Source organism: Papaver somniferum, chromosome 2 (genome assembly GCF_003573695.1).
Source record: "Papaver somniferum cultivar HN1 chromosome 2, ASM357369v1, whole genome shotgun sequence".
NCBI lineage: Eukaryota > Viridiplantae > Streptophyta > Magnoliopsida > Ranunculales > Papaveraceae > Papaver > Papaver somniferum.
Window position 1 is genome coordinate 78,890,900 of NC_039359.1, and position 14,732 is coordinate 78,905,631.

General features: G+C 34.8%; 1 protein-coding gene across 1 annotated transcript; it reads right to left on the reverse strand.

Annotated features, from left to right (window-relative positions):
* Nucleotides 1-1,935: 1,935 nt before the first annotated feature.
* LOC113348137 (cytochrome B5-like protein) lies at nt 1,936-4,878 on the reverse strand. Its single transcript, XM_026591841.1, has 5 exons — nt 4,440-4,878; nt 4,323-4,354; nt 2,805-2,882; nt 2,632-2,723; nt 1,936-2,293 (listed from the first exon to the last, which is right to left on the reverse strand). Exons 1-5 carry the CDS (start codon nt 4,516-4,518, stop codon nt 2,227-2,229), a joined length of 348 nt encoding a protein of 115 aa, XP_026447626.1. The 5' UTR covers nt 4,519-4,878; the 3' UTR covers nt 1,936-2,226.
* Nucleotides 4,879-14,732: the final 9,854 nt, after the last annotated feature.

A 14,732-nucleotide genomic window follows, 5' to 3' on the forward strand; every position in this document is an offset into this window, starting at 1 on the left:
TGGTGGTGGGGGCGGTGAAATGGTAGATACAAATTTTTGTTGTACTTTGAAGTAAAGAAATATATTATATGAACGAGGGTATCAAAGTAATCTAATTTGTAATGGATAAGGCTTTTAAATGATAGGAGTATATTTATTTTTGTATAATGGTATATTTGTTGGATGTCAAAACTAAGGGTATTGAATAAGTTTACCCCATTTTAAATCTCCCATGATTCAAAAATGATTTCCCTCAAAATCTATCTCACTGCTGCGATGATTCTATAGAACCACTAAAACAACAGTAAACCTAGCCAGAATGCTAGATGCCCCAACTTGCTTCCCACCCACCCTCTCGAGCAGGGTGCTACGCTTAATGCACCACCTATTTAGCTAATCTATATGGCTTATTCCTCCCCGCACTAATAAACAGGAGCCCCCATTTTGAAGTAACCTATGGATCACGGTTTGATATATATAAAAAGCCGTGATGCAAAAGAACAAATTGTTTCTTTATGCATATTTTCATTTTTAGCTTTAACAAGATCATTGGACCCCAACTATAATATGTGGCGTTTAGTAGTGTGTTTCTTGAAGAAAAATGGTTCATCAATAGCTAATCGTATATAATAATCATGGTTTAGAGAGGTGCATTTGTATAAGTATGCTTTGCTTTTGGCTTGATAATGACTTCTTCAACTTTAGGAACTTGATTGGAAGGTTAAGTCGAGCTTTGATGTGGTTATTAGTCTCTCCTTTTATATAAAGTGAGAAAAAAAAAGTTAAAAATGCGTGTCCATTTGATATGAGTGGATTTGAGTTGGTTTATCTCTTTTAATTACAAAAGTAAGGTTATTATGAAAGGGAATATTAGAGAATAAGTTCCACTAAAATGTACCTAGTCTAACGCCCTAAACAATGTTTCAAGTGGGGGCTTAGCTTAAGAGTTTCAACTCCTCTAGCTTCAAACTAGTGCTCTTCCTCCTCACTCTCACCTATCTACTCATAGGTGCTATTAGGGTTCAAGTCTTTTTTGCGTTCCATGTTGTGCATCTTATATTTGTATCGAGTCGTGATATGGTGCATGCCCATAAAGTGAAAACCCAAATCACTCTTGAGCAGAAAGTTTGTCCAGTTAAATGTGAATTATCGTGAAAATGAAAGATTGCAGGTTGGGCGACGTAACACAATCTTTCGGGAAGTGGCTAATGTCAAACAATGCGCACAATTTCACACTAGTCCACGGCCAACTTGCCGGTCAAGTGCGCATGGTCTTAACAATAACAATGGTACCACCTAGTTACCAACCAACTATGCACAAAAAATATGTCATATTCATTCCCACCAACCAACACACCAAGTTGATAACCATGACTAGCTTTAGTTAGTAAACCAATCGCCTTCTGGTCCATATCAGGCTGTTCCAAGAATCAAGACAACACATATGGTTTCCCACCCTAAATCGTTTGATACTTCTCTCTGATGTTGCCATCTTGCTTGGGAATGTCTTCTTATCCTTGCTTTCTTCCCCTTTCAGTATCACAAAGGGAGAAATTTTGCTTTTTATCAAGTTTGGATTCTAACTAGAAATACTAATCTTGTTCAAATAGTTCAGTGGGCCTGAACTAAGAAAGGAACTAAACACAAGGAAAGCAAGTTTAAGAAAACTGATCCATCTTTTTTTTCTTTCTTGATGAGTCATCTTTTAACAAGAGGCATCTGCAAAGTTATTCATCTTTTTAGGTTCATGGTTGTCCGTCGATTCACAATTCTTCGTGTTTTCGGTCACACATCGCTCTCACTTGCCTGCAAGGGAAATGTATCAAAATTGCTTTTGTAGGAGGTCTGGATATGGGAAAAAAAAATAATAGAGTTGAGCAAATGTGATTTATTCATTTAAAGAAAATTTAAATTTTAAAAGGAGCTATCAGATAAAATAAAACACGGTCATTTTGAAGTAATTTCAAAAACCCTTTAATAAAGAAAAAGGAATCAAAGATAATGGTAGTGTTGTCAATAATGGTACTACAAGATTAAAAGGAAATCATAACAAGAACAATGAATTCACATTAATGTAAGTATTCAAAGAGGTGACCAGTTGATATTGAGCTTACAGTTGTAGACATTTAGTAGAAGACCAAGTTTCTGATATGGTGCTTCAAAAAAAAATTGCTTCTGGTATGGACCTGAACTTTTTAGCAGATCAGACTTTGCATTTTTGGGTCAGGCCTGCTTGGTTCCACAAATTTATTGTTGCAACTCTCCAATGCAAAAATCATCAATCAAGTCGAAAACACGGGTACCATGCTGTGGCCTGTAACACACGAACAATCATCGCAAACATGAGAAGTTGAGAAAAACTTATCTTTTGACAAAGAAGAATGGATGTGTTTGATTTTTATAGAACTGAAACTTGTTAAAATCGTTTTCATGAAAGTTGTTTACTAAGAAGAGTATGCGTCAACTGCATGGATCTAAAAGTAGCACTCTCCCTCTCCACCCTTTCGATTGAGACCAAATGGGGGGCAACGTTAAGGTGGGTGGTTAAACTTCCAATAAACATGTCGCGTGAAGATAAGACTGATTTGAGGGCTACAAGATTAACACTGAACAACAAGATAAATTATTGGTACAAGGACGTTAAATGCATACCCGTAAAATCCTTCAGTTGAATCATCTCCGGCGTGCACCAGAATGGCATCACCTCCTGGATGTTCCTCCACATAAGGAGTAACATCGAATACCTAACATTGAATAGTTATGTGGTCTGGTTCACTGATGATTAATGCTAATTTTAATTAAGCGAATAGGGAAAAGTATGTTACCTTGTTTTTGATGATAATCCAACAATCTGTCCTCTTGTTGTGTAAAGCGATTTCCTCACGCGTGTACAGTTTGGACTCCTGAATGTAAGTTGCCCACGAAAGAGGTTACCACATGACAGAAACATAAACTTGTACCACAAACCAGCACATGCGTGTCAAAAGAGTGCCCGTTATAAATTCATCAATTCCACTACAGTTTCTACTAATACGATGATAGCTGAAGCAGCGCAGGAAGTAATAATATTTTTCCATTCAACTTTAAAGAATACAAATCAAAAAATAATAATGCACTTGTAGCTGGACAGGCTACAGATAAGTAACTCTTGGAAGCATTTCAAAAAGAAATTCCTAACAGTATATTGGGTATGGGAAACGAGATACACGTGTATACAAATTTTTGAGATACCACTATAGATGAAGGAATCATCAGCATCTCGGATAATATACCTTCATATATTTAACTTCATCTCAGTTATTAAAACCTTATTATGGCATCAAATTAGGGTTGACAAAACTAGGGAGACCATATGAGGGTATCCGATGGATCCTGACCATTGAGAGTGTGCAACCTGAACACCGAACATGCTTAGGTTTGCATCTTTTACATGTTCATTGGTCTCCCAAATTCAATCTCCAAACCACGACTCTGGGTGGCCAGTTGAAATTGTTATAAATTGGTCTAGGAGTATGAATAGTAAGTTATTCACAACCCCAGCCGTTTAGAGTTGAGAAGCGGTAAAAGCCAATAATGATTGATCAAGTAGAGCTGAAAACGATATTGCATTTACAAAAGGCTTGTGACTGTTGATTCAAGTACAAAAAAAAAAAAAAAAACTGAAATTAACTTAATAAGTAATGGAAGTATCATCTACTTTAGCTTAGTTGATAAATATTTGGCTTAGCTCCTATCCTCTTCTTCAGGATAAATCATAAAACTAATGACACGAATCAACAATTCTCAATTCATAACGAACCAATATAACTTAGACTAGAAAATTCAGCAGAACTGGGCAATATATCACTGGTTCAACAACACAGAAGAAGAATCACTTAATTGATTGTATCAGAATTTTAATTACAGAACTTGCACAACAACATAGCTAAATAAGTACCACACCAAAATAATAGTTTAAGGCTATTGCAAGATAAATGATAACTCAGCGTGAGCTTACATCCTTCAACACTGACTTAGAAGGAGATTATTAGTTTAAGCTGTCTATTTGTAGTACTGTCATTTAGAATAAGTGTTTTTGTCTATCAGATCGCAAATTATTAAAATTTTAGCTTTCTTATCTCTTAACTTCCACCTCTACTAATTCCACCTTCATACCTATTAAGATCTACATTTGAAAGCTTATAACAATTACAAGTTCACCATTACTAAGGAAGAGAAACAAGAGTGTTTGCAAAATGAAATCCCAGATGATACGCATAAGCATATCGTTGAATCAACATTGTAAAATCAAGTGAAGCACACAAAGGTTTCATTCATGGAAGTCAAGATAAATTGTGAATTACCTTAGCATTCGACTTGACCGCTACGACTTTACCTGTACAAAGAATGGATCAAATTAGAAGTCAGAATTTTAGTCTTTAGCTGAAGATAAATTCAAAATCTGAGTACAAATATATTACCGGGTTTACGCCCTTGCGGCATCAAAAGATAAGCTCCATATAAAATGCCCAATATCACTGTTGCTATAATTATCATCATTTTTCCAAAATCTCTGAATCTGTTAGCTAATTTCTTCAATATTTGGCTAATTCAGTACTAATCATTATTCCTGGAAGTGCATAGAGAATTTGTGTTCTTACTTACGTGATTAAGTTTAGATCAGTTGAAATCACTGTAACAGAGTGAATAACTCAAATTGAGGCTGAATTGAAGAAGGAAATTTAACTGGAAGATCATAAATTTGAAGAATTATTACCCAAATTTAGTCTTAGAAACTTCAATTGAAAGTGAGTTAGTGAATGCGATTTAGTTCTAGTAGCTGAAAGTAGAGTGAAAACCAAAGTGAAACCCTAACTCTGGCACTGAAGATGTTTCAATCTCTAATTAGTCAAGAGACGGACATCAGATTTGTTTAATTGCTAGGGAATGACTCGTGCCAAATGGCACGGGCTATTTAGCAAAAACAAAAACAAAAGAAGCACGGGCTATAAGCATCATTTTTTTAAAGAACGCGTGATTGGGATACTTAGGCCGGTTCCTATGGTAAGTTGTAAAATTGTGATTTTGTCACACGTCATTATGGGGAAAAAAATAACCGGTGGAGACTACACCGCTCGACCGTTCATGGTCGGTGCTCTACCGCCTATAAATATCCTTGTTTCCTACCCCTTTTCATTCACAAAACAAAAATCCTTTCTTCCCTTTTGTAGAGAGCAGACCAGAGCGATTTTTTAAAAATGAGTTCCAAAAAAGAAAACCAAAGGAAAAGAAACCGGAAGGAAAAAGGAAAATCTGTTGCAGATAGTGATATCGTGTGAATTCAGGATAAAGAACACGCGTTCGCTAATGTTAGACAACTAGTTGGGTCTGGTGTAACATCTATGCATTTATTTAACCATCTCGAGCGAGTTTTGTTACCTAATTTAAGAGGTGGGTGGTCTGAGCTAAGTGAAATTTATGAGTTACTCCCAGAACCTGTTCAAGAATCCTTGAGAAGATATCCTTGGCAGCGTTTATATTTAATGAAAGGCAAAAACCACAGGACTCAAATTGTGTGAGTTATTTGTGAACGTTGGTGGAACACTGCAAATACCTTCTTTTTTAAGGATTTTGAGTGTGGTAAGTTCTATTTCTTCCATTCAATAGTTTAATTTTTAGTTTAGAAACAAATTTTAATTTGATACAAATTTTAATTTGATACAAATTTTAGTTCCACATACAAATTTTGATTTTATGAACATGTTGTTTTTAGGGTTCACACCGTTAGATTTGTATATGTTGACTGGAATAAAATGTGAGGGTGATGTAGTATAATTTAACCAACTAAAGTGGATATCAGAAGGAAGATGGAAACAATTACTCCCCTTGTACTCAAATGATACTGAAGGAAAGCCAAATTCCAAAGACATACACTCATTTGGATTAAGAGTGTCTTGGTTGAAGGCTTTTTTGGGCCGTTACAATGCCAGGAGGATGAACAGAGCGGAAGATTATCCCGAGCTTGAACGGATAATTTAGAGGAATATGGTATTTACAGGGGGGGAATTATGGCCGTTGGATCAGATTATTCTTAGCGTTTCAAACTAAACCGGCCGGTCTTATAAAACCCGGTAGCGGTGCAGTAAACACCTAACGGTGTAAACTGGACCGAGCGGTCGAGACTCGACTGCTCGGTGGAAACTTGACCTGGCCTGGCTAAGTGGTAAAATTTCCACTTACCCAGGCCAGTTTGCCCCCTCCATAGTGGGTGCTTAAATGGCAAACTCTTTGGTTTGCCACACCTATAGAAAGGGGCCTTAAACTAATTGGGGGAAAGAGGAAAAAGACAAAAACTGGTTTTAAATATCAAATCAGGGCCAACCCTTATCTAAGTATTTTACCTAATACCTAATCCAACCTCACTAATCATGTTTAATGTTTAATTATAATTAGTAAATTCATAAGATTATTTGATAAATGATTAGTGTGTATGTTTATTTGTATTTGGGTAAGTGAGGTGAGAGTAGAAGGACAGAAAAAAATTGAGAGAGAACTTTTTTTGGTAAAAATGGAGGATGATTGTACAAGCACTCTCAATACTCAGGTAAAGGTGCCAGTGTGTTGAAAATTTGACTTTTTTTCTTCTTTGAATCCACCATTGTTGCAGCTGAAATATCTCGGTGCCGACATGGACGTAGTATGAATACAATGCCGGCAGCAACATCCCCGACATTGTATTCATACTACATCCATGCTGGCCAATAATATCCCCCATTTTGAAAGGCAAACCGACATTGTATTCAACCGAAAGAACCATGCCGGTATTTTTCGGAAATTTTCATAAATGTTTGCCACTATCCGGGGAGTCCGGGTCGTAGAATTTTTTTCTGGTTTTGAAATTCAAAACCTATTCCGTTTTGAAAATTTTCTAGTTTTAATCAGTCCACTGCCGGCACAGTTAGTTAATTATCGAGCATCCCGATACTGCTAACGGCATGGTATGTTGCTTAAATTTTTTTGCCGGCATATGATGTAAAGTATCCAGAAAATTGAATTTTTTTCACTTGACTACCGGCATTGATATATTTCTATCGAGCATTCCCGCATTTAGTTACGACATTGCATGCCGGCACCATTTTTCGGCATGGTCTTCATCAATTCCGGCATGGTCTTCATCACTTCCGGCGATGTAATTTTTATTTTTATTTTCGACATGGTCTTCATCACTACCGGCATGGTCTTCATCACTTTCGGCATGATCTTCATCACTACCGGCATGGTCTTCATCTATAGCGGCATGGTTTTCATCACTTTTGGCATGTCTTCATCACTTCCGGCATGGTCTTCATCACTTCCGGCATGGTCTTCATCACTTCCGAATGTAAAAAAACAAATTGTTTTCAAAGTGAGGAGCCGGTAGAGAAGGAGAGAGAATTTGAAAGGGAGTGGGGAATATTTAGGTTTCAAAGCCCTAACCCTAAAAGAGATTAATAAGAGGTGAAGATGGAAACGGGGATATGATTTTGTTTTTTTGATTTTTATTTTGAGGGAAGGGTATTTTAGTATTTCGCCCCCCAAAAAACAGCCCTTAGCAGACACTATTGATTGTGGAAAGTAATTTATATTCCTCAATTAATATAAGTATCCCCAATCGCGCGTTCTTTTTAAAGTTTGTGATACTCGGTTACGGGGAGTTACTTATGATTTTTGGGCAAATTAAGAAAATGCCCGTGTGAGGAAATGCAAAAAAATTAATTCTGTTTTTTTTCTTTCAAATATGTTAAATCCTCATATCGTTAGCGGAAGTATCGCGTAATAATAAACATGTAAAATGTGTCAGTATGAATATTAGGAGACTAAGTTTCAAAATCAAATAACACAACGCTCACTCTTTGTCGTTCACCAACCATAAAAACACAAACATATCACACATTAAAAAATTGCATCAACTTCCCACTGCGACATATTATCCTGAACTCGGCAAACTCAACGACAACCCCTTATTTGATGTATGCTCTCAAGCATGATAGCTATTATGATACTTGATCTCAACATATAAATTTCAACACACACGTATAAACATACACGCCTACTGCTCACCGGTTCTCACAAGCCTGATAGCTTTGCAGACCTGACCTCTTAGCAAGTAGATAAACAAGAGTTTGAATCCAAGCATAACGAACCGCCATATATAGATTTATATCTGAACATACAAGACCATTTAAATCATCTTGAAATTCATCACATAGTAAGCTTTAAACACATAACATAACTCAATTCAAACTTCAACCATATACTAAGTCAATTTAATAATTTACCTTGTAAGCACATGTGTATAATTCTGTTGTACCTATCAAATACACTATGTATGTTGATATGATCATAACGAAATTTTCATTAGACAACCATAACAATCGCAAGGATATTTTATACGAATTTCAAAGAAAACTAACGATTGAATATTGAATTATGTTGTGTTTTATTCGCTCAACCTATTTAGATTTTTATACAAAACATCTGTTGTTTGGGTACCTCCGGAACTCATTTTGACTTGAAAATTTTATAGCATACTCACTACCTAAATGGGTTACTCATATTAAAATTTCATATAATTCTAAGTAGTAGAACTATATAAACTTAGGTTTTCAGAACTGTCCGGATTCATAAATTCTGCAGAAAAGGTCTATGAACTACAAGTATTTCTGTGATGTCTCCAAGTCCAATCACCCTAAAATTTGGATCGAGTCTATATGGCATCGTAATGTATAACATATCCATAAGTCACAAAGATCTAATGGTTAGATTTCAATTTATGGTTCAGACAGTACCCATTCTTTTAGGTGACCGATAAACCTTAACTCGAAATTTACCCTAGAAATTCAACTCTTAACCTAGGTTTTCAAGGGGATCAACGATTGAAACTTAATAATATCAGTAATAAATCATAAAGTAAGAATAAACTTGCCCCGGCTTTGGAATTAAAGACGTATAATCTCCTATACTTGCAACTGAACTAACCCCTTCTTCCCAAGAAGTCACTTCTTGGTGCTGCAGACTTTTCTTCTTTGGAACGAGTTGGAAAACCTAATCCAAAATACTAACTTAATCTGTATTTATTCTATTTACCTAGATTATTTTTATTTAAAATCAGGTTTCTATTAAGGGCAACCTTACCCCTAACATATAAGTAAGTGGAATGTTGCAAGTTTAGTTTTGATTTTTACTATAAAACAATCACACGACATTTAAATATGAAAAACTAAACAATGAAATATGGGTAGGTAGTGTTGAAGTTAGAGCATTGCTCTGTTGAACCCTCAAAACGTTGGAATGTCAAGGTTGGTTGTCATATTTTAATATCAAAACTCAAAGTCGATTGATTAGATTACTAGAGTCAACTTCGTTGGGTTAGAATAGGAAGTCTATAAATGTTCAGACATACAAGTATTACTCTGAATACCTAAAGATTCTGAAGACGTATCGGCATCATCAAAGACATCGTCCTTTTAATTGAGGTTAAGAATACAAGACTTGACTTGTTTCTATTTCTACATAAGTTATTCTCAAGTCGTTTAGATTAAAGACATAACATACGAAGTTATATATATGAAACAAAGGTATTAGAGACTTGATCATCTTATTATGATCAAAGTGTCAAGGAAGAATATACAAGATGTTTTACAAAGTCGTTAACCTAATAATGGTTTTGGAAAACCTAGGTTAAAGGATAATTGACTCTCGTTTGCAACTAGGACACATGAAAGTGTCGGGATTATGGTTTTCAATTGCTAGAGTTCTCCCTTATATAGTCTTTCGAATCAGGGTTGCTTTCAATCAAAGATAAGATATCTTAGTAACAAATCACTCAATATTCATCGTTAGATAAACTCCTGATTTAAGATTCAAGCTAAGTCTGCTTAGAAATTAAGCAATTGATATCCATCGTTAGATGGTCTTAGCTTGTTACGAACAAATGAAATACACTTATATTTAGATATGGGTTACCGTACCTAAATGTGTATATTGAGTTGGCTCAATAACAGTTAACCTAAGTTAGCCATATGAACACTTTTGTCTTAGCCGTATTCATCTAACGCTTCTAGATCAAAAATGAAGATCAATCAATCATGATAGATAATCAAATAAATATAATTGTGTTTCAGATAGAGTTGTTCAATTGTTCATTATCTCATAGAAATATATATGAACAAATTGAATCGAAATCGGTTTGATTCGTAATCATACAAAGTACTTTACAAGAATCAATTCATGAACATTAAGCCATGGTTTGCAAATTTAATTTGCATTCCTTAAATCATAAATGTTTTAGTTCATGAGTATGAGAATCATACATAACCGATTTTAGAACTTCATCACTGTGTTCGCAAACTAGGTACGCGAACAGCAGCTCCGGACCTTGGCCTAGTCAAGCCGTTCACAAACTCGGTTCGATAACAACTGTTTCGGACCCAACTTAGGTAAACCCGTTCGCATACTAGGTACGAAAACAAGAATTCAGGACCTTCTCAGGTAAATCCGTTCGCATAGGTACGCAAACAAGAATTCCAAACCCGAATCATCACAATACAGTTCACATACTAGGTACGCATACCGTGTTGTATCCAGACATGGGTAATTGTTCTAAACTCTCATTTCAATCATTGAAACATCCTTAGAAGACGACAATGGTAATCTCACACATACTATTAGCTTCAAGTACTTTTCAAGTGATCGAATGATCAATACAAAACTTCCCGATCTAACATCAAATGACTGTCTCACAAAAATCATATAAAATGTTCAAGGTAATTTTGACATGATCATCTTTTGACTTAATATTTAGTTTCCACCAAATATATTGTTTCCAACTAAACTCGTCAAGAATATGATGAACATAGCTAAAGCAAAAAGCTTCCAACACATATTTCGAGAACTATATAAGTGAGATAAAATCGGTTCGAAATATCAAATGTGTATAGTGTAAAAGTCTATATAGCAATTCAGCTTAGTCTCATTAGAGGATATAATAGAATATACTTCTGAGTGATAGATAAGTTTTAGTCTCCACATACCTTTTGCTGATGAAGTTCCTCTAAGCTCCTCAGTAGATCTTCTTCTTCAATTGGTGAACGTCGTGAAGTCTAAATCTCAACTACACATTCTATCCTAATCTGAGACACAGTTATAAGTAGATTAGAAATCAAGTATACGGTTTTGATCAACTAAACTTGACAAACAAGCCTGATATAGCAACGCTTGCGAGTTCGACCGATAAGTGCTTTAAAAAAACTATGTTTGATTACATGAGTTCAAGGAAGTAGACTCTTACAAACTTGTTTCGTAGTTGAAAGAAATCAATTGGATTTTGTGGTCCAGTTCCTATTGGGGATATATGACAAGACCAATCCCTATACTCTAGGGATCTCTAACAGGATTGATCCCTATTATATATCTATAGAATAATTGATCCCTACCTATCGGGGATCTCTAGCATAACCGATCCCCATGAAAAAACCTATTTCCATTCTCATGTACGCTTTAGGGTTTTTCTGAGTTTGGAAGTTAGGTTAGAAAAACAGGAAAGTTCAAGATGTTGACATTGTGATTAATTTGAACATGTGTATAAATATTATCTTTTATTGATCAAAGATATTCCTTGATGCTCAAGGTGAGATCCCAAACCGAAATGCTTAAGAATCTTCTTTAAGATTTTCAAATGTATTGTTATTTTTCCAGCAAGTAAACCATATCTCTGGAAGATATATTATTTAGGTATCTTGTATGCTAGATAATACTGAGTACACCAATAGGGATTTCGGTATAACAATTGGATATTGGTTGGTATTACACAAAACCGAAAACAGGCGTTTATCGCATATCTTGAGAATATTTTCGGATGGAAATTCCTTGGTGTCCAAACTACCTTGTTCTATAAATAATAAAGTTTTTTCTTCTTACAAACTTATCCTGAGGCAGGCACTTCGTTTCATAGTCACTGTTGTAGACGACTAATAATATTACTTGTAATACTATCTTAGAGAGAAGAGTAATTTAATTAGGTGAAATCTCTTATGTACGCTAGTTTAAAGACTTATGTGGTATCAAGAAGCATTTAGATAATACCGTTAGTGGGAAACTAGAATTTTTTACTGTTATTTTAGTTTTAGATTATTGATTTGATTGACTAACTGTTGTTAAACCTTGATTTCACCTAGTTTGATTATTCTTCATAGCCTTCTCTTCTTACATAGGGTCACTCAAGCTAGATCAAGGGATTAGCGGTAGTTCAGATCTTTATTTAGTTCTGACATTAACTTTTGATCATCCTTTGTTAACAGACTCTGTTTTGTATGGGATCGATCATAAATTAGAATCAAGTTTGGTTGTGCAGGTACATAAGAAGATCAACTTCGTGCACAAACTTGATCGACTGGGATCCGACTAGATCTTGTTTATCTTTGATAAACATTGACTAGTCGTATAGTATACCGACAAACTATCGTTTGGTGATATTCTTCAGTATCCGAATATGATAGTTTGTATACCTAGATCTTGGTAGATCTTACCCAACAAAGAAGTTTGTTAGATTTCTCACCCAACAAAGGAGTTTATTAGATTAAACGAAACAGCCTTTGTTGAACTTTCTCTGATTTATTTCTTGAGATTGGAAGAGTGGTTACCGAATAGATTGGTCATTTACTGATTTGGAGGACGATCCAAAGGAGTTGATTACTCGAACTCTTCACAGCGGCAAAAGCAACTGAAGATAGTTGACTCTATCTTAGGATTTGTGTGCACTGGCCAGGTTGGTTGTAGGCGTAAAGATACTGAGGAAACTAGGTAACTAGGGTAGTTTACTTGGTCTCAACTACACGAGGTTGGTACTAGTCTTTGTATAGAGGCTTAATTCTAAGAGTACTCAAAACTGGACTAGGTCCCGGGGTTTTTCTGAAATTTGAGGTTTCCTCGTTAACAAAATCTTGTTGTGTCTTTAGTTTTACTTTCCGCAATTATAATTATCGTTTTAGTTATAATTAAAAGTAAATACACTGTATGTTAATCCAAACACTTGGTTGATCCCTATAGTTTAAGGTCCGGTTTCGAACTTATACTATGTACCAGTTGTATACCTTGTTGTCGCCATCTTCCTGACAGTCTCCGTCTATATAAGATTACACAAGGAATCATACTTGTAGGTTGATATCGAAAAGATTGTAGTAAACTTGGTACCCTCGTCATTTCAGTTGATTTACTTGAGATGGATGATAGGTCTTTCCTTACAATGTCCTCTACAAAAAAAAACTTCAAAAAGTTAAGTGAAACTAATAGTTAAGAGCAACAAAATTAAATTAGAATTAAAAAGAAACTAACAAACTGAAAATGCACAAGCCAAACCAGAGTAGTGATCGAGTAATCTTAACATAAAAATCGTCCTAAATGTATATTGCATACTGAAAAAAATCCTAGAATCCATCTTCTAGGGTTTAAGTGACAATTGATAATGAATTAGGACATGAATGAAAAGCGTCAGTTCATGGCAACCTTTTCATAATCGTGATCATGATGGCGATAAGAAAAAAAAATAAATTGTCAAATTTTATACCTGTGGACAAACATCTTTATAAATTTCTCATACTATAAAGGCATGAAAAAATGCATGATTTAAGGTTAAGACTCTAAATATCGGTATTAATGAATCTCATCACCCTTTAAACATAAATCCTTAACATCAGAATTGAAAATACAAAATACTCTATCCTCCCTAAATAGATGACCTAATTCAAGTTTGCATAATTCTTGAGGTAAGGAGGAGAGGAGAGTATTTTTAAATATTTTTTTTACAATTATACCCTTATACATAATAACTAGTAAAATGCAGAAATGATTTATCTCTCAAACTATACCACGGATATTCGTACATTTTATACCATTGAAAAACATCTTATAACACTTATACGTAATGAATATAAACGTGGCTATCAAATTATACATATTTCGCATACTAACAATAATCAATTAAAAAGGTAGTTATAGAAATATCTCATTGTTTAATGATATAGGTCACCTATTAGTGGAATAAAATTTAAAAACGAATAGGCTATCTATTTAGGGACATAGGAAGTACCAAATAAAAATCACTATTTGATAAACCCTAGCCAATATTAGTTGATCAAAAATAAAGAAAAACAATTAATACTATTAAAGCTTATGTATTCAATTATATTAATAAATCTCGATTCATAACCCAACATCATGATGAATACTAGAAATTCTGAAGTAAAAATTTGCTGTTTTTTTCCGTAAGAAAAGAACTTCGAGTTTATTCTAATCAGGTTATTTTAGGTGTTTATGGGTAAAAACTGTTTCTGCTGTTTTTGATAAATTTGGATGTGTTGATGAGAAACGAATTTAGACCTAAACAAATGCACTGCACGGGAGTACTTTATATTCGAGAGATAAATATGTACAAACCTGGTCGTTCCATTCTTACTTCGGTTGCAAAATGAAGGAGAAGGGTTGGTCTTAGGGAGGAAAGCGAAGAAGGTGTTGAGACCAGAATAGTTAATTCTGAAGGTGTGGCTATTTTATGACTTGTATCAAAATGTGGAACTGGATTGCGGAATGTAAGGTATCAGTTCTTTTGTGTTTTTTCTGGATACTTGTGTTGTTGTTAACTAAATTTTTTTTGTTTGGTTGAAATAGGTAGAAACCTATTTATACAAGTCATAATTGAACGCACCCTGATATCGTAGGAAGTGGGAGTAGTTGAGTGA